The 26,101-nt window shown below is 28.9% G+C and overlaps 3 protein-coding genes across 4 annotated transcripts; all 3 read left to right on the forward strand.

Annotated features, from left to right (window-relative positions):
• The first annotated feature begins 9,461 nt into the window (after positions 1–9,461).
• Positions 9,462–14,005, forward strand: LOC101247236 (uncharacterized). Its single transcript, XM_004243784.4, has 3 exons — positions 9,462–10,434; positions 12,322–12,858; positions 13,781–14,005. The coding sequence occupies exons 1-3, from the start codon at positions 9,652–9,654 to the stop codon at positions 13,889–13,891; spliced, it is 1,431 nt and encodes a 476-aa protein (XP_004243832.3). The 5' UTR covers positions 9,462–9,651; the 3' UTR covers positions 13,892–14,005.
• A 618-nt stretch (positions 14,006–14,623) lies between these two features.
• Positions 14,624–19,250, forward strand: LOC101248314 (uncharacterized). Of its 2 annotated transcripts, none has more exons than XM_004243404.5 (4): positions 14,624–15,670; positions 16,529–17,059; positions 17,193–17,414; positions 18,764–19,250. In XM_004243404.5, the coding sequence occupies exons 1-3, from the start codon at positions 14,861–14,863 to the stop codon at positions 17,301–17,303; spliced, it is 1,452 nt and encodes a 483-aa protein (XP_004243452.1). In that variant the 5' UTR covers positions 14,624–14,860; the 3' UTR covers positions 17,304–17,414; positions 18,764–19,250. The 2 variants fall into 2 exon arrangements, with proteins under 2 accessions (XP_004243452.1, XP_025887833.1); XM_026032048.2 differs by having other exon boundaries at positions 16,766–17,059.
• A 1,308-nt stretch (positions 19,251–20,558) lies between these two features.
• Positions 20,559–25,330, forward strand: LOC101246943 (uncharacterized). The gene is made up of 3 exons (XM_010325506.4): positions 20,559–23,549; positions 24,223–24,753; positions 24,831–25,330. The coding sequence occupies exons 1-3, from the start codon at positions 22,761–22,763 to the stop codon at positions 24,942–24,944; spliced, it is 1,434 nt and encodes a 477-aa protein (XP_010323808.3). The 5' UTR covers positions 20,559–22,760; the 3' UTR covers positions 24,945–25,330.
• Positions 25,331–26,101: the final 771 nt, after the last annotated feature.

Below are 26,101 nucleotides of genomic sequence, written 5' to 3' on the forward strand. Positions count from 1 at the left end.
TCTTCTTCATCATCATCAATTACTTTTCATTTTCTATTCCTTTGAAAAGATTAATCTTTTTGAAATCAAGTCTAATTCAAATAGTGAAATAAATTATGAAGTATGATATATTAACAGAGTGATTGTTAAGATTCTTTATGAAAAAAAAATTGACGTAGATAAATTATTTCAAAATCAATAATCAAGAGAAATCAAGATTATTCAAATGAATTATATCAAATTATCTGATATCATTTTAAATAATAGTTGGTAATATTTCTTGATCGAAGTGACCGAAAAAAATGAACAAAGATTGCTTTTATAATTTTGATGTCCCATTTGTTTCTTGTTGCAAATTCTTTTAACAAATTCAATTTCACTTTATGAAGAGTGAAAAATAAAAACGAAAGCAAAAACAGAGTACATAAATGGGGTGAACAAGACAATTGGCATAGCCTAGAGGGATGAGGTGGGGATGGGTGGGGTTGCTTTCTTTTTGATCAAAAACATTATTTTAAATAAAAAATACTTTGAGTTGTATTAATTAATGCTGATTAGGACAAAAAAAGAGTAAAGTTCATTCTAAAAAAAAAGAAATATATTCATGCGCTACTAGGCTGTGAGATACACTTATTTAGCCACGTCAGCTTTTGTGCTCAATAAACACACGTTTTAAATAATTAAAGTATTTAATAGGTACAAACCTTAGTTAAGATGTTTAAATGAATTATGCAGACAATTTTAAAGGCCCGCATATGACTTAAACCTTTACAAAAAATGATTTCCTACCAAAAAAAAAAAGAAGAAGAAGAAGGAGGTGTTCATTCTCAAACTCAAATTTAAAAATTCTTCTTAAAGAATGAAATAACCTAATTTATTTCAATCACATGTTTTCCGTAACTTAAAAAAAAGAAAGAACCTAATTTATTTCATCACATGTTTTTCAATGGAGGGTATCTTTGTTTGTTATTAAGCATGATGCTCATGGGAAAATAATAGTAATGTGGTTAGAAAGACACCATTGTCAATGTATGGCAGATGGGTCATCGTTAAAATAAATTTAGACTAGTTTTTCACATACTTTTTTGGGGTGTTATTTTGGTAGACTTAATTAAGTAAATTAACTACTAGCAACTAGAAATAGTTTTCATTGCAGCAACTGAATATAACTAATTTCAATTATTTTAGTATTTATAATATATGTTAAATATTGTTTTTTATACTTTTAAACATGTCAGTATAAATTTGTCTTTGCCTTTGTCTCTTAAAACAGATTAATTATTTTTTAGGGCTTGAATTTAAGATCTCTAATTAAGGGGGTGATCGAAAGGTGGAGGTGTGGGTGGGGACAGAGGCGGATTTAGGATTTTCAACAAGAAGGTTCAAATCTGTACAAATAGATAGCCTAAGAGGGTTCGACATTTATTATATATACATATAAACTTATTTTAATCATATATAAACAATATAATTTTTCGTCGAAAAGGATTGGATGAACCCCCTTCATACCAGCTAACTCCGCCCCGGGGTTTATTTCAATTGCCACATGTTATTTGCCAATGGCCACATGTTTCTGGGGAATCTTTGTTTGTAATTAAACACGATGCTCATGGGGAAAATGTGGTTAGGAAAAGAACATTGTCACAATAGGATATAGAGTGGTCACAATTTAACTATTTTAGACTAATTTTTACATCTACTTTTTATATTAGGTTATTTTGTTAGACTTAATTAAGTAAATTAAATACAAGAGTTTTTTTTTATAGGTAAGTAATAATATATAGCTAACTTTAATTATCATAAACATGTTTTTTTGATCTTATAGAAACCACTTCTGTTATTGATTCTAATTCGTTACCTTGGATAAACATTTGGTGGATTCAACAATGCTTTTGATATTAAATTTTGTATATATGTGAAAAATAAATAGAAATAAAAGTATATATACATTTCAAAATTTACAAATATTTATTTGAGATCCTATTTATACTTTGGATCCACCAATGCTAAATATGGTCTTGAATTTCACAAGAATTAAAAAGAAGGGAGAGAGAGAGAGAATTTAAAAGATTTAGTTGGTAAAAATTGGGTGGAAATGATGGAAAAAAACAAAATTAATAAATAAATTGTATTTTTACTACCCTAATAAGTGATTATAAGAATGAAATTATACGTCTATTTGAGTTTTGTGCTTGCAATCGAAAGTATTTACTCAAAGTGTGTGGAGCAACTTTTATTAAAGCAGGCATGAGATAACTGTCGTCAGCTTGTCTGTTTATAGCCGAGGGTATTTATGAAATTTTTAGTATCCTATCTATTTTAATTTATTTGTTTTACTTTCTTACATGTTAAAATTTGTATAAATTATACCTTCTCTAAACCATATTAAGTAAATTATTGAAATTTGTCACACTCTATAAGAAAAATATTTAACGACATAAATAAAAGACAACTCACCAATATTTTCATTATTATTTCAAAACTATTCTCCTAGCAAATGTAAAGTAGCTAAAAACTTCATTTAAATGAAGAGTAAACATGAAGAAAAGTTTCATCAATTTTATAAAACGTTGAGAAATTCATTTATTTTGAACTATAAAAAGAATTTCAACAATTCACTTAATATGAATTAAAGAAAATAATAATTAATAACTTAAAATATTTAATTATTCAGTCAAACATATTAAATAAGTAAAAAATATTATAAATTTTAATAATTATAATATTTAAATATCATATTAAAAAAATTGACTGACTCTCTAAATTTCAATATACCAATATTAAATTTAAAATAATTCGTACTTATCCACCGTTTAATTGTTAGAATGAGCAAATGCTAATTGTATATCATAAAATATTTTTATCTTCAATCTTATTTTCTCTAAATTAAAATTATATGTCATGATTATAATTCTAAAGAGATGTTTGGGTATTTGGGTGGGGGTTGTAGAATGTCATGAGCCATGATATTTTTTTGATGAGTGGCTACTAATGTAAGTCATGTTAGTTTATTTTTAGAACTAAAATTAAAGAAAGAAGAATTGTATGGCCAAGAATTAAAGTCATTAACAATGGAACCCCACCTTCTGATTAGTTGATAAAATTCATCTCCCGTCGTTCAGATACGTATTCAGAATTTTTAATATTTTAAAAATAATAAATTTAATTAAAAAAATGCAAAATTTGAAAAGTAAATTAAAATAAATATAAAATTCAACATTCACTATAATTTTTAACGAAGAAAAAGTATTTTCTTTATTTCAATTTATGTGACGTTTTCGAATTTCGAAATTCAAATAAATCTATATTTGATCGTAATTTTTTTTATATACTTTAATTATTATGACTTATTACAATTTTTACGTAGTTTACAAATATATAAATTTCATTTTAGAAAAACTTCTAGATTCCGCGCGCAAAAGCTTCCGTCAAACTTAAATAATTTGAGTCTCAAAAAACAAAAAGTATCACGTAAATTGAGATAGAAGAACGAAAAATTCAGATGAACAACCTATTAGTCTTATTTGGCTTCATTCGTGGCACCTCCACCCTTACATCCACACAATGTGACAATCTTTTTATTTTTAATTTTCTTATGGTGATTAGACACTTGTTTATTTGAATTCATAAACGTGCATGGATGATGAGCTGTGTGTCTGAAGCTACAACAAAAGAAAAAAGAATTACTTTGGCTTGTGAAACAAGTATCTTATTCTGTGGTTGAGACTTGGAATGACCTCAAATTCCTACATCTGGAGAGTTGATTTGGCTCCACTCATGATTTTCTTTCAACACCTTGCCTTTTTATTGTCTGTGAAAAATCTTCAAAGTGCCAAAAGAATAAAATAAAAAAAATCTTCTAGTGGTTGAAATTTGGTATTGATAAGAAATGAAAATGGCCTAAATTAATTTCAAAGTTTAGATCGAGTTACTTATAAAAAGATTTGCCAAAGAGTTGCGCGAATGATAAATATCGTTTGCTTTTAATTTAAAGATTGTAAATTTAAATCTCCACGAAAATAGAAGGAATAAAATCTCTTAGGAGAGAAAAAAATTTATTTAAAATTACTATAAAATTAAATATATATATTTTTTTCTTTTTCAAAGTTTATATTAAATGAAATATGACGAATAAATTGAAACTAACAATAACGCACAGCTGTTGGACCAAAACGAAAGGTGGATGATATATATGATTGTGTGTGATGTGTCAGGTTATTATTTCACTTGTGATTTATTTTAGTTAATGTTTGTTGTTGGACGTGGATTGTCAATTGTGGATGACATTTTCTTTTACCTTTGCTTTTATTGGAAAAAGATATATCGATTTTAGTTACTTGTTTATTTTTAAATTAATATATTTATTAAATAATAATAATTAATATAGTGAATTATTTTCTTACACTAGTTGTGAAAGAAAGAAATTTAAAATTTAAAATTTTTAATAATTTATTCTTTTTAAAATAATTAATTAAGGATAGGTAAAAAAAATATTTTTTCTCGATTTTTTAAAGAGACAAGTAATTAGAGATAATTAAATAAAAAAGATGAACAAATAATTAGAGACATACGAAATATTTCTTTAATAAATTAACGTTTGGTATATTCTATACCATTAGTATTATGGGCGGAGCTAGTTTTATGAGATGTTAATCCACTAACTACGAAAGTATTTTTAAATTTGACATAAATTATTTGTGAATATTGATTAAAAAAACACCTCTATTTAATTAAAGAAACTTACTTGCAAACCTACGATCTGTCATATCATATAACAAGTGATCTCAAATTCTTATAGGAGCATGAGACTCTTAATATAAAGTTGGGAGAAGTGTAGAAACACTCTTAAACTTTGTGAGAATTTTAAGGGTGTATTAGTCGGAGTCTATTTAAGTTCAGTTAATCAACTAAAAGAATATTTTTATGTTGACAATAATTAGAGGGTGAAACTAATAATTTGAGCCAAATTTATTTTTTTTAAAAAATATTTCTCCCTTAATTATTTTAAGAAATCCACTACAAAATATTAATTTAAAACTTAAATTTTTTTAAGAAGATCTGAAAAAGACTATATGTGTTTTGGAAGATTCTTGGGAAGATCGTTTGCAAAATGTGAGCATCAATATCGTTTCTTTTTATTTGTCTTTTCAATGAAGAGTCGTAAATAAGTTTGCCATAATACTCTAATGGATTTTGTTTAATTATTTTCTCCTCAACTTTCACTTTGAAATATTAAAATTTTGCAAATAATTGAGTGGTTTTGCAATTTGAGTGCTGTTTATTTATTTATTTTTTAAAAAAGTATGCAGTTGCTTTCTTAAGCTTTTGTTGCAAATACCTTGCTTTCAGCCTTTTTTTTTTCCACAATACTTAAACTGGAATTTCGAAATCGTTATAAAAATCTGTGAATTATATTAAGATTTTCTTGAGAATTAATATGAAATTTGTAAGAAAATAAATTTCTTTCAAATTTTTATATTAATCTTCAAGAAAATCATCATGTAATTCACACTATTTTTTTTAGTGGACGTTCTTTAATAGAATTTTTTATACGTAAGGCTTAATCTTGAAATTTTTAGTTAAAGTTAAGAAAATCGTATCCATTCTTCTGCGACCTTCGTTACTAAAGAGAATTTGAGACTGTGATCTGCTTGTATTGTACACAATTTTCATTGTGGCGTCCAAATTCATAAATGTTCGGATGATTAAATTATAAATATAGAGTAAAAATAGGGAGTTCATCGATAAACGTCTAAAGTGAAAAATTATATATTTTTTTAAATTTTTGACAATAAAAAAGAATAAAATATTTTTATCTAATATATTAATTAATTATTATTTTTAAAAAATAAAATTTATTTAAAATTTTAAACTTTTAATTTATCTATTTTAGTATTTTTTCGAAGTGTGTCAATAAATTTTACCAAAGTACAAATTACGTAATAAATTAATAAATTATATATTATTGTGGACGTCGACATGCATGTAGCCATTGTTAGCATTTAATTGATTTGACCATATAAATTAGTATTCCATTTATTATCTTTTAGCCATCATAATTTTATTTTATAGAGTTAAATTATAAAAAATTTGATTAATATTTTATAGTGACTTTTTTATTATTGATATGTAAAATTGTAATTTATAATACTTTTTATATAAATTTTTAATATTTACTTTTTTATTTTAAAATATTAAATTAATATCATTTAATTTAATTTTGAAAATTAGGTAAATTAACTTTCAAAAACACAACTAGAACTATCAATAAGAGTTAGTCCATTCCATCAATACTAACTCATACAACTTTTGACATTTTACAGGCTAGCCCATTTTTAGTGTGGGTCAGAAAATAGTCAGTCCAAACCACAAGTATGCGGGCTACAAGCTTGCCGGGTTAACCTACTTTTTTAAAAATTATATTTTTTATGATTATCAAATTAAATTATAAATTATAGTTTAAAAATATTATCATAAAAATATCGACAAAACAATATTACATGATGTTAATGTTACTACTTGTTAACCAAATTCACAAATAAAATTATCTTTATAATATTTATTAAGTTTTTTTTCTTCGAGTAAAAGTAGAAATATCTAATCTAATTATTTTGAGTTAGAACTCTCTTTAATTTTAAATTTTAATATTAATTTTTATCCTATGTTTATCAAGCCCCACAAATCAGCAGACTTATTCAGGCCGGACTAAAAAACTTTTTTTTTTTATAAATGGACTTCAAAAATCTTAGTACATTCTTTTTAAATTGGGAAAATTACGCGGATAAACAAACTTATACTATTTAATTACTCATCATAGCTATAACTTGCTATAATTACCACTTGCGACTAACATTATAGATTGATTACGTGGGTTGACTTCGAGTTTGTATAATTAGTCATTTTTGTATACGTATAATTCACCAGATATACAAATAAATATGTATAATATACAACTTTTTAGCCTATATACATTTACAATTCACCTCTCTCCCACTCTTATTTTGCTCTCTCTCGCTCGCCTCTCTCCTCCTTCTCTCAATCTCGCTCGCCTCTCTCCTCCCTCTCCCAATCTCTTTGCAGTTTATAAAAATGTATATGTATAATATACAACTATATATATATATATAAAATATTCACCTCTCTTCCATTCCCTGCCCTCTCTCGCTCGCCTCTCTCCTCACTCTCTTGATCTTGCTTGCGTCTCTCCTCCCTTTCCCAATCTCTCTTGTCATATATGCAATTACATATGTATAATATACAATTATCTAACCAATATAATATAAAATCCACCTATCTCCCACTCTTTTTCCCCTCTCTCTCCCAGTCTCGCTCGCCTCTCTCCTCCATATAACATGTAGCTACAAATTGTAATTATCAGACTCAGTGTTGTGAAAGGCGCTCGCTCTAGTGCCTTTGGCAAATGGCGAGGCGAGGCGAGGCTGTGTCGCCATTTTCCACTGAGGCGAGGCGACCTCAAATAGGTGACACCCAATGGCGCCGTAAATGGAAAATGGCGTTGCCATTTTGATTATTTTTTTTAAAAAAAGTTTTAACTTAATAATATTAGTTTTTTTTTCTATTTTCAAACTTTCATCAGACTTTCGTGTATTTCTCTTCTTCTCTTCCTCGAGTAGCTGTTGCTTCTTCTCTTCCTCAATCGCTGCTCTCTTCTACTCTTCCTCAGTCGCTACTCTCTTCTTCGTCTCTTTCCCTCGAGTTGCTGCTCCATTAGTCTCTTTCTCTTTCACTCTTCACTGCTCCCTGTCTTCACTACTCTTTTTTTCCCTCTGTTTTCTTCACTCTCTGTTTTGTTCCGGATTACTGTAAAATGCTTTCTGCTTTCACTGTGTTGTGACTGTTGTCCATTATTTTTTTGAAAAAAATTTAATTCTTCTATAGTAATTATTATAGTATTTGTAATATATGTAATTGCTATTGAAATTTTGAATATTATATGTGCAATTAAATGTTTTTAATTTTTGGTATTAATTGACGCCTCTATTCAAAAAGGCGAGCGGCTCGCCGCGTGGCGAAGCAGGCCTTTGTCGCCTCTCGTCGTCCAAAACACTGATCAGACTATAGCTACGGAGAGCAATTAATTATATTTAAGTAGCTATATATGAAAGTTTCTTTTTTATATTCCAGGTCAGTCGTCGATCCAACGGACCTAATCCATATTAACTCTAAAGCAACATGACAACTAAAAATAGACAAAAGAAGTATTATAAAGATTTCAAATATAAATGGTCCAAATAATTGATACTGTAGAAATTTAAGACAAATTTATATTTTAACTATTACCCTTACTGTTAAAGAGAATTTTTTTAATATTGCCTGATTCTAAAAAAAAAAAAAACAAATAAAAAAACTTAGTAACCAAATAAATTTTATTATTTTTTCTTCTTAATGTGTCTGAAAAAACCCAAAAAAGAAAAACAATTAAAATGAAATCGAGGAGGTATCTCTATAATTTACGGGTTGAGTAATCAGACAGAGTTTGATAAGGGTACTATGTTTGGAATTACATGCTAATAATTGGTGTAGTCGTTATTATAATTGTGATAGTAATTATAATCATGGCATTGATTATTCAATATAGTAATTATGATGATATATTTATTTGTTTATCATAATGTGATTATAATGTAGTAATAACTGTTTTTGTATAAGTGTAGTTATACAATTAGATTAATTTAAAAATAAATTCAATTGTAAAAAAAAGATCAAAGTTATTATTTAACACATATATGTCTTTATAAATGATATTAAATAAGGTATTTAAGATACACATTGCAGTTTGAAAATATATTAATTTATATATATTCACATTTTTAAGACATTTAAGGAGTGGATATTTGACAAAGAAAATAATAATATAATACCATTATTAAAATATTTTTAATGCATGAGTTGCGAGAGAAAATTACAATGTGAAATAACAAGCCAATAATAGTAAAATAAATAAATTAAAATTGAAAAGATAACCGAAATTAAAAAATAAAAATTAACATAATACTCTTATACAAAATTTTAACATAACTAAATTAAAGAAAACAAATAGAAATTCAAAAGAAAATGAAAAACACATATAATTCTCCTTATTCAACAAGAAAATTCTACTTTTATAACATCACTCATTTTATTCCAAGTTTGTTAATGAATTGACTCATTCTTTGATAAATAAATAAATAAATACAAAAAGTTAGGAACAATTATATAGGATCACAAGATATATATTACCCAATCCCCGCCCCCCCCCCCCCCCTCTCTTGAGAATTAGGGAGGGTAATTATTAATCAAGTAGTTATTTGACCAAACAAACAAGTCAAACAGTAATTTATTACACTCAAATTTAAATATAGCATATTCCCCTTCGTTGAGATATATAAAGTGTAATTATTTTATCTCATTTACATTCAATTCTATGTTAACCAAATAATTATATTCCATAGATTATTAGATCCTTCCAAATAGGCCCCAATTTAAGGTATAATAAATTAATAATTAAGTATTTATAATCCAGTCTAAAGATTCATCAGATCTACAAAGATATTGTAATTGTATACTAAAATACATTTTCAAACACATTGAATCTGTCCCAAAAAAATATGTACAACAAATCATTTCAGTTAAGTCATTTCACTTCACTCAAATTCTTATATCACATTAAAAATGTCAGCTTTCAAAAACACATTTTGCTTCAAAGACATTTCATTGATACTTATTTTTATCTCAATTTTTTTCATTACTCTCAATTATCATTCATACATCCTCCACCAATTAACCTCTTTCTCCTCCGCCTTCGCCACCGTCACCACCACCACAAAAATATCTCCGACCACCACCACCACCACCGTCAACCACCTTGTGTTCTCAATTGCATCTTCCTCTAAAACCTTTTCGAAACGAAAAGAATTCATCCGTTTATGGCACAAACCTAATTTCACGAAAACTTACGTTTTTCTGGACCACCCTTTGTCAGAAAATTATAAATCTCCAAAAAATACCAATCTACCATCGATTCTCATTTATGAAAACATGTCTCGTTTCCCATATACACATCGTGCGGGTGCACGTTACGCCCTTGGCCTAACGTACATGATTAAACAAGTCATCGCACGTAACGATTCTAACGTGCGATGGTACATTTTTGGGGACGATGATACGATATTTTTTGTGGATAATTTGGTGAAAATGTTGGGAAAATATGATCATAATGAATGGTATTATATAGGGTCTAATTCAGAGAGTTATGTTCAAAATAATTATTTTTCTTTTGATATGGCATTTGGTGGTGGTGGATATGCAATAAGTCAACCTTTAGCTATGGTTTTAGCTAGGGTTTTGGATTCTTGTTTGATGAGATATCCAAGTCTCTATGGAAGTGATGCTAGGATTTTCTCTTGTTTGGCTGAGCTTGGAGTGAGTTTAACACATGAACCTGGTTTTCATCAAGTAAGTAACACATTAATGTCATTGCTTTCTTTTTACTTCTAAAAGTTATATTTACTGTTAGCTTCGTTACGGATCAGCTATCATATAGAATTAAATTATATAAATTTCGATAAAGGTTTTAAAATGTGTTTGTTTCGTCGAATTAATACGAGAAATATTGTTAATTGTATTACTTTCCGTATAGTTTTCAATAATTAAAATTTTAAGTATATCATGTTGAGTTAATCTAATTTACTGTAGCTCACAAAATGAATCAAGCTAATTCGAAAATAAATAGCACATTATTAACTCGAACTTTTATTTAACGATAATAATGTAGATATTGAATTTTAGTTATGAATCCAATAGAACTAAAAAAACATTTGATAAATACTTTTTATTTGTGTTGAAAATTCACTCATATATAAATAGTTAATTAGATTACTAATTATTAACTAATCAATTCTAACAACCCAACCTTACAATTTTAAACTTTTCATATTTCATTCTTTTTTCCCCAGTGTTTTGTTCTCGTTCCTTTAGATAGTCCTACCTATTTTGAAGTCTTTCTATTTGACATATTCAAATATGATAAATCTTATTTTCACAACTATATTTTTTGGAATAATGCTTAATATAAGTGTGAATGGTTCATACAACTAATTCCAATTAATTTGGAAGTGAGATCCGTCTTAGGATTTTCGTTTAGGTTCGAAAAATAAAAATATAAATATGCAAATAAGTCTTTCGAAATAGGCCCTTTAGATATTTTTGGGTTTAAAATCACATTTTTAGCACTTTTTTAAAATAAAAAATGCTTGAAAAAATATAACTGGTTTTTTAAAACAAAAATAAACTAAAACTATAAAGAAAATAAATAAATATTATTACAGAAATTTCAAAATATATTCATCTATATAAATAGAAAAAATTTATCATATATATCTTATATTTTGTTATCGAGGATGCTCATATGAACACCCTGGATCCGAGGTGAATCCGCCCAAGTGAGATCAATAATATAGATTAAAAATTGAATAAACATAGTCTACTGACGGCTCAAGATAATGGTCCACAACAATTTTTTTTTTTTTAAATTAGAGCCTAATTTTTATTTTATTTTTTTATTTTTGAAAAGTAAAATTATTTCTTTCTTTGTAATAAGTTCTGTTATGGTCTTAAACTAAATAAGTATATATCAAAATATCTTTTAATCTTGTAATTTTAAATATATCACGTGACAATTTTATTTAAAAATTGACAAAAAAAATATTTTTAATGTTTTGAAACTAACTAAAAAGAATTTAAATAAATTAAAAGATATAATATATTATTTTATTTTTAAAAAGATTATAATAATTTTATTATTATTAAAAATATTGGGTCTTCAAATTCGGGTATAAAGCATATGTCTCATTTTTAAAAGCATTGACATAGTTAAAATGATTTTATGTTGTAATATAAAACATATGATTTTATCAAGTATTTTCGAATAGTCCTTTCGAGCGATAAACTTGAGAAATGATATGTGAGACCAATCCCAATTCTATCGCCGAAAAGCCATCTCTATAGGGCGGAGTATTCACATTTTTTGCTTACTCTTTTTTTCTTTAATTGGTGAAATCGATTTGGATTTTTTGCAAGAAAAATACTACTGATTATCTATGAAAGAAGGCTTATAAAAATGAATTTTTCAAAATCTTTCATACCTATATTAACTAAATCTAGTATAGTCAGTCTTGTTCAAATGCGTGAAAAATCTTTTTAAAAAGCATCCCAACTAAAACTTCAACAATTTTTTTTTATTTTTAACGCCTCTAACATCTTGCTTTATATATTCATCTATTCAAACAAAATATTTCTACTTATTTATAATAAATATTTCATCTCTTTTTATTTTATTGTCAGGACGATTTATGGGGAAATTTATTTGGATTGCTTTCATCACATCCATTATCACCATTACTTTCCCTTCATCATATAGAAGATGTACAATCAATTTTCCCTAACATGACCAAAATTCAAGCTCTACAACATCTCTTCAAAGCTGCTAATGTTGATCCTGCAAGAATATCACAACAAACTATTTGTTACGATCGGGAAAACTCATTATCTATCGCGGTGGCATGGGGCTACGCGATACAAGTATATGAGGGCAATATTAAAGTCCCTGAGCTTATAACAGTTTTAAGATCGTTTGATTCATGGGATAAGGACAAGAGAAGACCATATTTTATGTTTAAGACAAAGGTGGAATCTAGGGGACCTTGCAAGAAAATGGTTGCATTTTTGGATAGTGTTGATTCAAATGGAGATAAAGTTTGGACTAATTATACAAGACATAGAGTTGTGGGAAAAACGTGCACAAAAGATGGCAATAAAGTAATCAAGAATTTGGAAGAGATTAGAGTCCACTCTAGCAAGTTGGATACTTATACTAGACAGGTGAGTCATTTATGTTTATATTATTGTTATTTTGCTTCCTCCATTTCTTTTTATTAATTGCGGAATCAGAATTTTCAGTAAAAAAAAATTAAATACAGGATGAAACACATTAACAAGCTAAGGGGATTGATCGATATTTACTATAGGCGATAGGTCATTTGTCGTCATTTTAATGTTGAAAAACATACAAATAGAAAAACATTAAAGGGTGTGGTCAGATCATGTTGGGTGGTCTTGGGCCTTCTCAACCCAAAAACTAGCTCAAAGGTTGAGGCTTTTCCTCACACTTTTAACTTGACCATCAACCCCTTCCACTTCCGATGTGGGATAACCCAACAAGCTCCCCTTTCACATCGGGCCTTGGGCCGGAGAGAACAACAACCCAGTTTCTCCTTGACCATCAGGTCCTTCCACTTCCGATGTGGGATAACCCAACAAGCTCCCCTTTCACACATGGGGCCTTGGGTTGGAGAGAACAACAACCCAGTTTCTCCCGGTGGCTCTCTAATATCAATGTTGGGTGGTCTTTCAACCCAAAAGCTAGCTCAAAAGTTGAGGCTTTTTCTCACACTTATAAATTGACCATCAGCCCCTTTCACTTCCGATGTGAGATAACCCAACAGATCAATGATGTAAGTTGAGCATCATGAAGTTTCACGTTCAATTTTCAGCAGAAATCTAAACTAATTGTATTTTTTGATATATGTTCTCACCTTGGTGGACCAAATTACTTTCATATCTTATGAAAAATAAATTGTCAAGATTACAAGTACTTTACAAATAATATTTGGTTTGATCATTCAATATTTGCAATTTTTAACTTTTTTCTTGAATTACTTGTGAACTATTTACAAACTTGTTTGATTATTATTTTAAAGTAAAGTTTTTATTTTAATATTTTTTGCCTTTGAAATGTTTTCAGGTTAGGGCACCACGTCGTCATTGTTGTGACATATCATTATCGTCCCAGAATTCCATGGATATTCATATCAGACCATGTGGGATTGATGAATTAATTACAATGTCTCCCTAAAATTTATAATTTGTTTATAAACTCTTCTATTTGTGAAGAAAAAAAATATTGTTTTATTGTTAGAAGCATTTGTGACCATTATAACTTGGACTAACCATAATTTGATGATTTAGGATCCACCTAGATATGATTTCAAATTAAGGATTTGAGATCACTAATTTGAAATTACGTTGATTAATATTATATTTAAATAGTGATTTTAAAAAAAATTATATTTCCCCCCTCATAGACATAAAAGTGTCATAATTGGTGAAATCTATAGTGTTTTCAACTCTTATATAATCTAACTAATTGAGAAAACTAAAGTTCATAAACCAGGTATTAAAATATTATATTAATAAATCATATATTTACATATTCTTTTAATAAATAAAATGCTTGTGTTTATAAATCTTTACATGGACAAGGCCATCTCTAGGATGATAAATGATATATATATATATATTTTAACTTTGCCTTATTTAATATTTATATCTTTTAATATTTAATATACATAAATAAATGCTTAAACTTATATAAAAATTGGGTTGTAGCATAATACACATTTTACATCACATAGAATTCTAAATTGTCATATAAAATGTCACATAAGATATATGTATCTTATTTAATTTTATACAAAATTCAAATATTTTTTTATGCATTTTCAAAATTAAAAAAAAATAATATAAAACAAAATAAAATTAAAAAACATAATTATATATTATACCATGATAAATCTAGTCCACTTTGGATTATTGCATGTTGAGCAGCCTTTGTTGAAAGAATTCTTAGCTTTAACCTTAAACTTTTTATCGAATTTTAATACGAGTATGGCACGCATAGCCTCACATATTTTGATCTATTTTTTCAGATTTGTATTCAAATTCAAGAAACGGAAACAAAAAACAGAGAGAACCAAAAACTGAGATCTGCTCACAATACAGTTCGATTTCCATAGTTACAATCATCACTATCATAATTTTCTCCATGTTTAGTTCATCCAACACAGTAGAAATGCCTATGGTTCCAAGATTCATTCATACACAAAATCGTCTCAAAGATCTTCTCTTAATCTTCTCCACACTTGTTATCTTCTACCTCATCTTCCTTCTTCATCACATCCAGACCCCCAAAACTTCCTTCAATCCAAATCCCAATTTCTCCAAAACCCTTTCAACTTCCACTAATCTTTCAATCTCACACCTCTTCTTCTCAATTGCCGCTTCTTCTTCCTCTTTCTCTAACCGTCTCTCTTACATTAACCTCTGGTACAAACCCAATTCCACAAACGCCGTCGTTTTCCTTGACGACCCGATTTCCATTTCTACCCTCTCTGTTTCATCACCCCCAATTCTTGTTTCATCGGATACTTCTAAGTTTCCTTATTCATTCCCGGCGGGCCGTCGTTCGGCGATTCGGATTGCTCGTATTGTTAAAGATACTTTTGATTTGGTTAAAAATGTGAACTTTAATGATACCCGTTGGTTTGTTTTTGGGGATGATGATACTGTTTTCTTTACGGATAATTTGGTTAGAGTTTTGTCGAAATATGATTGTGAGAAGTGGTATTATGTTGGGTATAATTCGGAGAGTTTTGAGCAAAATGAGAAGTATTCATTTGATATGGCATTTGGAGGGGGTGGGTTTGCACTTAGTGCTCCATTGGCTAAGGTTTTAGCTAGGGTTTTGGATTCTTGTTTGATTAGGTACCCTCATTTGTATGGAAGTGATTCCAGGATTTTTTCTTGTGTAGCTGAGCTCGGAGTACATTTGACTCATGAACCTGGATTCCACCAGGTGACTTTTCGTACACTCTACCCTCTCTAGACTCCTGTTGTGGGATTAAACGGGGTATGTTGTAGTTGTTGTGTCTGGGGTTTGGATTTCATTAACAAAACTTGAACTATAAACTAATAGAACAAGATGAATTTTGAAGCTGGTTTTCATGAGATAACCTTAAGGTTCATTTGTTAGATGTATGTATTCCTAATTTAGTGAAAATATGAGGCAAATGATAAAGCATGTTAGTACTATGTGAAATTTTGTCAAGTTTGCGTATCACTGGCAAATGTTTGAACTTTTGATATCTTTTGTTGATTTGATTAGCAGCATATTGAACGATGGCCAATCTGTTTAGCATGTTATCAAAGAACATAGCTGTTTTTTTTCCGTCAATTGTAGTTCTGCAATTGTGATGATAGTTGAAATAAGGCTCGTTTTGATACAAATAGTGTTTAATGTTTTTTATGTTTATACACCCTCCATCCTAAATTATGTGACAGTTTGAGTGTGCAGGGAGTTTAAGAAAGAACAACTTTTGAAACTTGTGGTCGCAAATAAGCCATATATATTTACTATCTCATTAAGGGTAAAATGAGAATTTTATAGTTAAGTTGTTACTAAATATAGAGAAGTGTTATTCTTTTTTGGGAAAGACTAAAAAGGAAATACTATATATTGGATGAGGGAGTAGTTTGGCATGCTACCTTATTGTGAGCTTACGAGTAACCTCACTTAACCTCAAATATTTTCTTTGCTAATGGAAGTTTAATGAACTGGCCTTTTGAGGGTGCTCATGTGAGTATATAAGCTACCTAGGATGTTCTTGATTTTAGTTTTGTGTTATTAAGTCGAAATTGCTTTCATTATAAATAGGTTGATGTCCGAGGAAATCTGTTTGGTATCCTTGCTGCACATCCATTATCACCTTTGTTATCACTTCATCACTTGGACGTCGTGGAGCCACTTTTTCCTGGCATGACTAGGATTCAAGCAGTGGACCATCTTTTCCAAGCTGTCCATGCTGATCCAGCTAGGATTTTGGAACAAACTGTGTGCTATGACAAGTCCAATTTACTGACCGTTTCAGTTGCATGGGGTTATGCCGTTCAGGTGTTTGAAGGGAATCAACTTCTTCCAGATCTTCTCTCGCTGCAGCGAACATTTACACCATGGAAAAGGGGTAAAAATGTTTCTGCAAGCTATATGCTCAACACTAGAGTCAATCCTAGTGATCCATGCAAAAAACCTGATGTCTTCTTCTTGAAAAAGGTGCTTTCTAGTATAGATGGCGTATGGACTGAGTATACAAGACACAGTGTTGGGAAGTGTGTTAGAAAAAATCCTACAAAAAAGTTGGTAAATATAAGGGTCTTCTCGCAGAAGTTAGACTTCGATGTTGAACAGGTACTCTGCATGCCTATGGACCCAGGACTTTTTTACCTTGTCTTGTTATTATTACTGTGCCTTTTTTTGTGGTGTATTTCTGTCTCATGCTTCTTCTGCTGAATGTCTAATTTTCCTGATTTTCCTGAATCAGTTGAAGGCACCTCGCCGACCATGCTGTGACATTTCAGCACCTATCAATGAGACGATGATAGTTGGTATTAGACAATGTGGGCATGATGAGTTGATCTCAATGCAGACTTAAATGATACTTAAAATTGCTCGACAAACGGCCTGTCAATCCATGGTTTGGACGAGCGGAGGGTTATGCAGTCTCTTGATAGAACTCTCTCTTCCGATTTCTGAATTTTATAAGGTACCCTTTCTTGTTAGAAAGACATCACATGCCTTCTTTTTTCCACCTGTTATTGATTGCTTTGGTTCACAGAAGACTCTTTCTCCCAGTGCTATTTCTAAATCATATAAGGTCTTACTCTCGTATGCAATATTATTCGCCTAGTCGCAGAAGAATGTTGGCTGGCGTTGAAACTTGAAGTTAGTAACTCATATCGTCTGGTCTCTCTTGCTACCACGGTAGCACCTAGTGTGGTCAACACCAATCGCCTTAGGGCAACAAAGCTTACACTCATTCACATTGGTTCATCTTGCTATGCCTGAGGCCTCTTGCTCTTCTTAAGTAAAAGGTGGCTGGCCATTGTCAAAACCCAGGAATCCTAGTCCTATCAAATCCAAGAAATATGGGGCTTGCATGTCATCCATATCCATGTTGTCTTCAAAGAAACATCACATCATTAGTGTGTGATAAATATTAATGCATCTCAAACTTCTATTTCAGGGAGAAGAAAGACTCTCCGAATCTGTTAAAATAAATTTCTCCTAGAGAAATGATAACTACCAGAGGCACAGAAAGGATACATGGAACTTCATTGTGTTTGAGAGAGACGTAAACACATGACATTAGTTCCAACTTTCTATGAAACTTTGGCCGTGTTTGATTTCTCTCTGTCAAATTATTAGTTGCAAGATCCATAAATTTTAGAATATGAGCAACGAATAAACTAATTAGCTTTTGCTGATGCATTACTATTGAGTCTCTAAAAAATTAATAACAAAAGAAAAATCGTACTTAAAAGGTTTTGTATACAGAGTGTACAAAACTGTGGAAGGAAAATTGCAAAAATTACTGGTATCAATATAGGCTTGGCACGATAATCTTGTTGTAAGTACAAGGAAGCCACTAGAATAGTTGAATGGGGGTAACATTTATCTTAGTGGTATTTCATGCTTTTCATCCTAAGTATCTTTCAACTCCTTCCTTATAAATTATCTTTAGTTTAGAAAAGACTGCATTTTAGCTCCAAGAATCTCTGAGCAAACTGTGATGTAAAGCAAACATGTATGCGGAGATCTGAAATTGATATGTGTGGAACAATTATTCATGAATTTTGCTGGCTAGTGCTGCTTTATTTAGCAGACTCGGCAAACACCATCTTGTCTATTAAAGCTTGCCATTTTTTTCTTCTTTTATTAGTATTTTTCGAATTGAATGCCTTTCAAGACTTTTGTCTTAAGGTTTGAATTTCCTGTTATTTGAATAGTTGGTATAGAGCATCACTAAAATGTTCAGCTATTGTTGCCTTTTGTGCCTATTCCCGGGGATTTGAATTCTTAGTGAAGTTCATTCTCTTCTCCTTGGCATTGCAGATTTATGCGATTGTTACTCTTACCTCCTGTATTACTAAGGAACTCTTGTAGGAGGGTGTCGTGTGTTGCATCTCTTCTGGAAAGAGTAGTAATCACTCTTTTGAAACCTTGGTTGCTCGTCGATTCCATGGATCTCGTGGCAAAAGCAAGGTCTGTGCTTATAATTTCTCTGGGTGTATTCCGCCATACCACGGATTGAAGTTAATATTGTTGTGTTTTTATGAACTATGATTAGTTTAATTTTTGTGATTTTTTTACTGGAGAAAGATGAGCCTAGACAGGCCTCAGGAAAGTTTAGTAAGGTGGCATATATTAATTCACCAGAAATGTAGATTAACCCAGATCAAACTGTGGTTTTGAAAACAGTTCTTGCTTACATTTGACAGATACAGTTGCAACTATTGAGAAAATGATTAAACAACTACTGTATTATATTCGGAATTAAATTTATCAAAAAAATAAATAAATGCATATATTCAATATCAAATATAACTCCATAAGCGTACTTGTGAGAGAGTAGATACATGTAAATTCACTTGAATATAGTGTTTGGAATAAATTACATCTAATTTTTATTCCATCTATCGTAGATATATGATTTGGACGTATTTGGATACGTCAAATACATGTCCAAAGTCCAAATGTCTAGATTTGTAATATCGTAAACCAACATGAATTTAAGTAATTAGCTTCTGAAATAGTCAGATTTTCATAAGTTGATAACTACTTTTGTTTGTCAAAATAAACGAAGGGCGAATATCTTCTCATAACGTCTCTTGTTTAATTCGATTTTAGAATCCACATCAAAAATCTTTTTTCTTATTCTGAAAAGGCTCAAATATGTTATATATCAAATTTTGAGAAAAGATTCATCTATGCGAGTATGACTTCCATTAAAAGTTCCGCTCATTAAGTAATTTCAAGTCCGTTTGAGAGAACGGTCCATCCATGCCATTATCTGTTAACGGAAAAAAGTTTCGATTTTACAAAATCATTTTTTTACTTGTGATCGATTATGATTCAGCCATGTTATTAATTAAATTATTATTATAAGTAAAGAAGCTCAAATCTATCTCTCTCTCTCTCTCTCTCTATATATATATATATATATATATATATATATATGAGAATCATAAACAAGGTGATGTGACACCTCTCTATGACCTTCATTTGCATTTAGTTTTTTCCTTATTTTTTTTTGTTTTTCTTTTAAATAAATTAATTATTATATCATAAAAAAATTACTTAAATTTATTACAATAAATATTTTCTTAATGGAGGATCATTTATAACAAAAACTCTTCATATTTATTAATTTTATTTATCTCACTTATAATAAAAGGAGAAACATAATTTATTTATTTTTGAATTTTTAAATTTCAATTAATTATTTTATTATAAAAATTTACTTTATTTATATAAATAAATATTTTATTAACGTAGGAACATTTATAAAAAGACACTCTATATTTTTTTTCTATTTGTTTATCTCACTTCTAATCATGAAATCACAATAATTTTTTTTCACATTTTAAGTATTTTTATTTTTTAATTTATTCACTAGGAGTTACTATTCATGATTTGCCACTCTTTAATTTTTACTTTTAATAATATAACCTTCAAATTAAATTTATAAGTTTGTGATGTCTTATTATATTCCTTTATTTTGCCTATAAATTTATAGTTTCATGAAGATGCACATTCACAATTATCCTTTCTTTTTTCATCATATAGGTTTGGTTTGTAACAAAAAAGAAGTACATGAAGGTAATAAATGTTTCATTGCAAATTTTTTAATTTTTATTTTCTCTATTTTTGTCTATATAAATTCGTATTTGGTTTGTGAATGAAACTAACATGTAACAAAAAGAAGTACATGAAGTTAATAAATATATCATTCTCAAGTCCTTATTTTTTCATTTCCTTTATTTTGCCTATATAAATTCATATTTATTTTCATGAAGATTCACATAAAAAGTTATAATTTCTCTTCTTCATCATACTTGTTTGTGAATTAACTAACATGTAACAAAAAAAAAGTGTATGAAGATAAGATATATTCATTCTAAAGTCTTTCTTTTTATTTTTATGTATTTAGACATGCTTTTTTAATATATTTTTTTATGTTCGTATTTTAAGAAATCAAATAAGTATGATTAAAAAAATCTTTGTAATTCTTAACAATGTGTTGCCCGTATGCAATTGCTCTTTCTAATAGTTAGTTTTTCAGATATAATATAGTTTGATTATAATATTTGTTAGATTTCAAGAAATAATTAGTATTTAGTATTGTTAGTCTTATTGAAAAGACAATATACAAATATATTAGATATAGTTTATATTTCGTTCTTTTTTTTTGACATAATCATTTTTAATTGGTATATGATTTTTTTCATTCAGTTGGTTGCATATAATGAAGAGTTTGAAATATAGATCAAAACATGATGTCGAATCTCTTTGCAAAGAAAGATGGTAGAAGGAAAAAAAATGCCTAATTAAAGATTATTTTTCCACTTTGAATTGTATTAGCAACTTAATTACTTTTGCTAAAGTTTTTTAAATTCTAATTTGTATAAATAATTTAGCTAAATGTATTATATTGTCAATGCTAAACATTTGGTCCTTTAGCATTCTACTTCTCTTTGTTATGAAAAAAAATTAATATAATTATTTCATTTTAACAACAACAACAAATTTATTATGATTAGTTTCATTTTTATTACAATTATAAAAAGTAATTGAAAAATAAAATATTATTTTCATGATGTCATTTTCTGCGTATGTAACAATCTGTCACTGTTCTTTTTGCTTTAAAATGTATTTATAATTTTTATGTACTCACCAATTATTATATTTTCTCTGTTCATTTTTTGTATTTTCACCCCTTACTTTTATTTATTTATTTTACAAATAAAATCAATACATAATTAGTAATACATTTTATGGCTAATAAAATTATAAATTTGAATTATTTATAACTCATGTCTCTTCATCTTACTTGTAACGTTTAATATTAAATATGATTCATAATTTTTTATGTTTCATTTTTCGTAAGTCTTATGAATATTTAATTAATGTTTAAAAAATTATAATAAGAAAATGTAATAATAAAAAAAATCAATTTTATTTTGACGAAATCAGAGTATGAATAGAACATTAGTAAAAGATAGAGAAAATTAAAATGTATAAAATATTTTCTACCTAATACAATATATTGTTATTTCAACATATTATCTCTTATTTCATTTACTTCACCATGGTGAATATTTTGTTCTAATATATACATATACAAAATAAATAAATATATTTTATATGTTTAAAAAAAATTTATGATATCACAGACGAAGAGATATATTAATATTATCTATATATTCAATACTTACCTAAATATTACATATTTTATATTATTATCTTATAAATATTTTAGATAATCGCGCAAAGCACAAACAACTTCACTAGGCAATCGAACAATTTAACAATGCCATATTTAAAAAATAAAATTTTTCGTACGTGACATATTTAAAATTATAAAATTAAAAATTTAATGTATTTATTTCTAGTTGATGATTATGTTGGGCAACCGAACCCTTCTTTTACTATAAATATCACCAAAATAAATACATGTCATACACCTCTTCTTAATTTTCACATTTTCACACACATTGACTTTAACTAATTTCTTTTTCTTCAAATATGACAAACCACACTGTATTTTTTTTCCACCAATTTTCCTCATTCACGTCAACATTATTGACTCAATTTCACCACATGTATACCTCTAATTGAACTCAAAAATGGCGTTACATATTCAAACCTTAACAGTAACCTAACTTTTCCCATTAGTAACTCTTTGTAATTAATAACAAAAACATGTACACATGTAACTGATTTTCTAAAAAAGCAAATTAAAAAGATCATCAAATTTTCTCCACAAAAGGAGGTTGTAGACTTGTAAATGAATTGAATTTCCCTTTGTCATCCAAATTCATCTTCAGAAATGCAAATTTTTCATTTTACTAACAAAACACAATATTATTCCACCAATAAATTCATAAATCTCATTATAATATCATGTTTTAGTCTCATAATTTATTTTATTTGTTCCATTTTTCTAGCTCCAAATAACCATTTCCATACCTCAATTTCACTACAAAACAATTTATCATCATCACAAACAAATCTTGATCATGTTGTTTTTGGTATTGCATCAAATGAGTTATCTTGGTCTAAAAGAAAAGAATATGTTAAACTTTGGTGGAAGCCTAAGAGAATGAGGGGTTGTGTGTTTCTTGAAAAAATGATACATTTTTCATCAAATGATACAAATGGTGATGAATATTCTTTGCCTCAAATTTGCATTTCTGAGAATACTTCTAATTTTAGATATACACATAAAGGTGGGACCCCATCAGCTATACGAGTGGCACGTGTCGTTTTGGAGACAGTGAGGCTTAATTATACTAATGTTAGATGGTTTGTGTTTGGTGATGATGATACAATTTTTTTCCAAGAAAATTTGGTTAAGACACTATCTAAGTATGATCATAGATTTTGGTATTACATTGGGACAAATTCAGAGAGTTTTATGCAGAACAAGTTCTTTTCTTATGAAATGGCTTTTGGTGGAGCTGGTTTTGCTATAAGTTATCCATTGGCTAAAGTTTTAGCTAAAGTTTTTGATTCTTGCATAGAAAGATATCCTCATTTGTATGGAAGTGATGGGAGAATTCATGCTTGTTTGTCTGAGCTTGGTGTTGGATTAACTCGTGAGCCCGGATTTCATCAGGTACATTGAATATATCGATAACCCTTTTAAATTTCGATAAATTTCACTTAAACTCTCGAACCATGGTCTGTTTCAATTAGACACTTTTGGATCATATTTTGAAAAAAAGGTTCTATACAATGTTCACACATACTTATTATATAGATAAGTTGATCAGATAGCACGTGTGAGGTTTTATCAAAGGAACTGACGTATTTTAAGTGATTAACTTATCTTTATAACGAGCACTTGAAAATACGAGCAAAATATTTTTCCAAAATTTGAGTTGGAAGTGTTTAATTGGAACACCTTTATTATATAATCAGATTCTACGTTCTAACATGTTGGAGTTTGAGTGTCTAAATAAAATCTACTAGCATACTTAAGCAATGACTGAAACGTGGAAGAGTTAAAAATATACAAAAAGAACATGCTAACAGTGAGGCAATGAACCAGTCAAATCATTTGTTCATTGGGTGCTCTATGCTAATTTTAAACAAATACCTCTTTATTTGGTTAATGGGTGCTCGAGCACCAGCGGACTCCATGTGGGTCCGCCCCTGTATGTTAAGGGGTTGACGATGTATTCAGCCGATTTCATTTACCTTTTGAATTACTTGTAGTCCTTTTTAGGCTATTGTGCATTTTGCATTTCTGACTATGTTGTTCTGTTTTTGTGAAATTGATATACTAGATGGATTTTCACAAAAATGTGTTTGGAATGTTGGCTGCACATCCCATTAGGCCATTGGTATCAATGCATCATATAGAGGAAATTGATCCTATATTCCCAAATATGACAACAGTGAAGGCTCTGGAGCATTTGTACAATGCTGCAAGCTTCGATCCACATCGAATTTTGCAGCAAACAGTTTGCTATGATACTTGGTTTTCTTGGACAGTGTCATTATCCTGGGGATATGCTGTTCAAGTATTTGATAAGCATGTGCTTTTACCAAATGTTCAGCGCGTACAAGAGAGCTACGCTCCCTGGAAAAGCAGTCATTTAGGTGGATTATACGACTTTGATACAAGGAAATATGAACCTGATCCATGCCAAAGACAGCCTGTTTATTTCTTGGACAAAGTTTCTTCTAGCATCAACGGAACTGAGAGTATTTACAAGAAGAAAACATTTGAGAAATGCAAATTCGACATGAGTTCACCTAGAAGACTAGAAAAAATCAGAGTGTTGTCAAACAAGTTAGTCCTTGATAAACAACAGGTATCTTGAAACTTTTTGCTCTCTAAATTCTGTTCATTATTTAGTATCTAATTTTTTTTTGGATGTTTTGTATGTAGTTGCTTGCTCCAAGAAGGCATTGTTGTGATGTATTACCTTCTACATCGAGCAACGTTATGGAAATAGCGATAAGAGAATGCAAGGAAGATGAACTAATTCACATGCAGCATTAGTACAACATATTCCTGAGACGTTCAGCCAATTGCCTGATCTGATCGCGCTCTATTCTGATGAAATTTTGAATTTGAAAAAGCCATTGCTCCGGAGAGAAAAAAAAATGAAGATTTGACAGTAGCAAGATGCCAGCAGTTTGTTCATGGCGGATTTGGTTGTTTTCTGAGGATTTAAGTTCAATGATTAAGGAGAATTTGAAGCCAGATATAATCAGGGGAAGTTTTTTTCTTTGGGAAATTAGTTTTGTATATGTGTTTTACATGGATTACATGTATATCATAGAAATTAGGCATATAAACAAATTAGGAAACATGTAAGAAAACAAAGTTTGTTACTTGTGAGTTAAACCAGAAAAAAGTCTCAATTTTGACTGAAACAATTTCAATAACAAGTTGTTTTCAAAGGACCCTCGGCTCAGATATAGCAAATTAAAGTAAGAACAAAAAGGGAAAATGATAATGAAAAAGACATGACAACTAATAAGGAAAATAGTGTAGAGCATTAAGGAAGGAACAATAACAACAATGAGATGATCGAAACATAATAAACAACAGATTATAACCTTATGTACGAACACGGTATAGTAAACGTTATTTTTAAAGTCTGAGTACATGTGTGGTGTAACCTCGAAATACAAATTAAGTTTGAAATAACATAATAAAATATTGGGAAAAGGGTCTGATATACCCCTCAACTTTGTCATTTAGAGTTGATATATCCCTCGTTATAAAAGTGACTCATATATACCCCTACTTGTAACCAAATGGCTCACATATACCCTTTTCCTCTAACGGAAATGAAAAAAAAAATAATTTTAATCTAAATTTTTATTTTTTTTTTATAAAAAATATAATCCCATATGAGTAAATTTAATCCTCGTCAAACATATTTTTTCTGATTTTTTTTTGTTTCAATGACTAATTTATAATTATTATTTTGATAATCAAATTTATTTTATGTTTCACTAATATTCTTGTAAAACTTATTGTAGATGACCAAATTTTTTCTTCGAATACGAAATTAAATTACAATATACACACAAAAAATAGTTTATTTTTTTTTATTTAAACTAAGGAATGAAAGAAAAAAAACAAAATAAGAATAAGAAACTCAAATAATTATAATAAAAGAAGTCAAAAAATAATTTTTGTATGAA

This window comes from Solanum lycopersicum, chromosome 7 (genome assembly GCF_036512215.1).
Source record: "Solanum lycopersicum chromosome 7, SLM_r2.1".
In the NCBI taxonomy this organism is placed as follows: Eukaryota; Viridiplantae; Streptophyta; class Magnoliopsida; order Solanales; family Solanaceae; genus Solanum; species Solanum lycopersicum.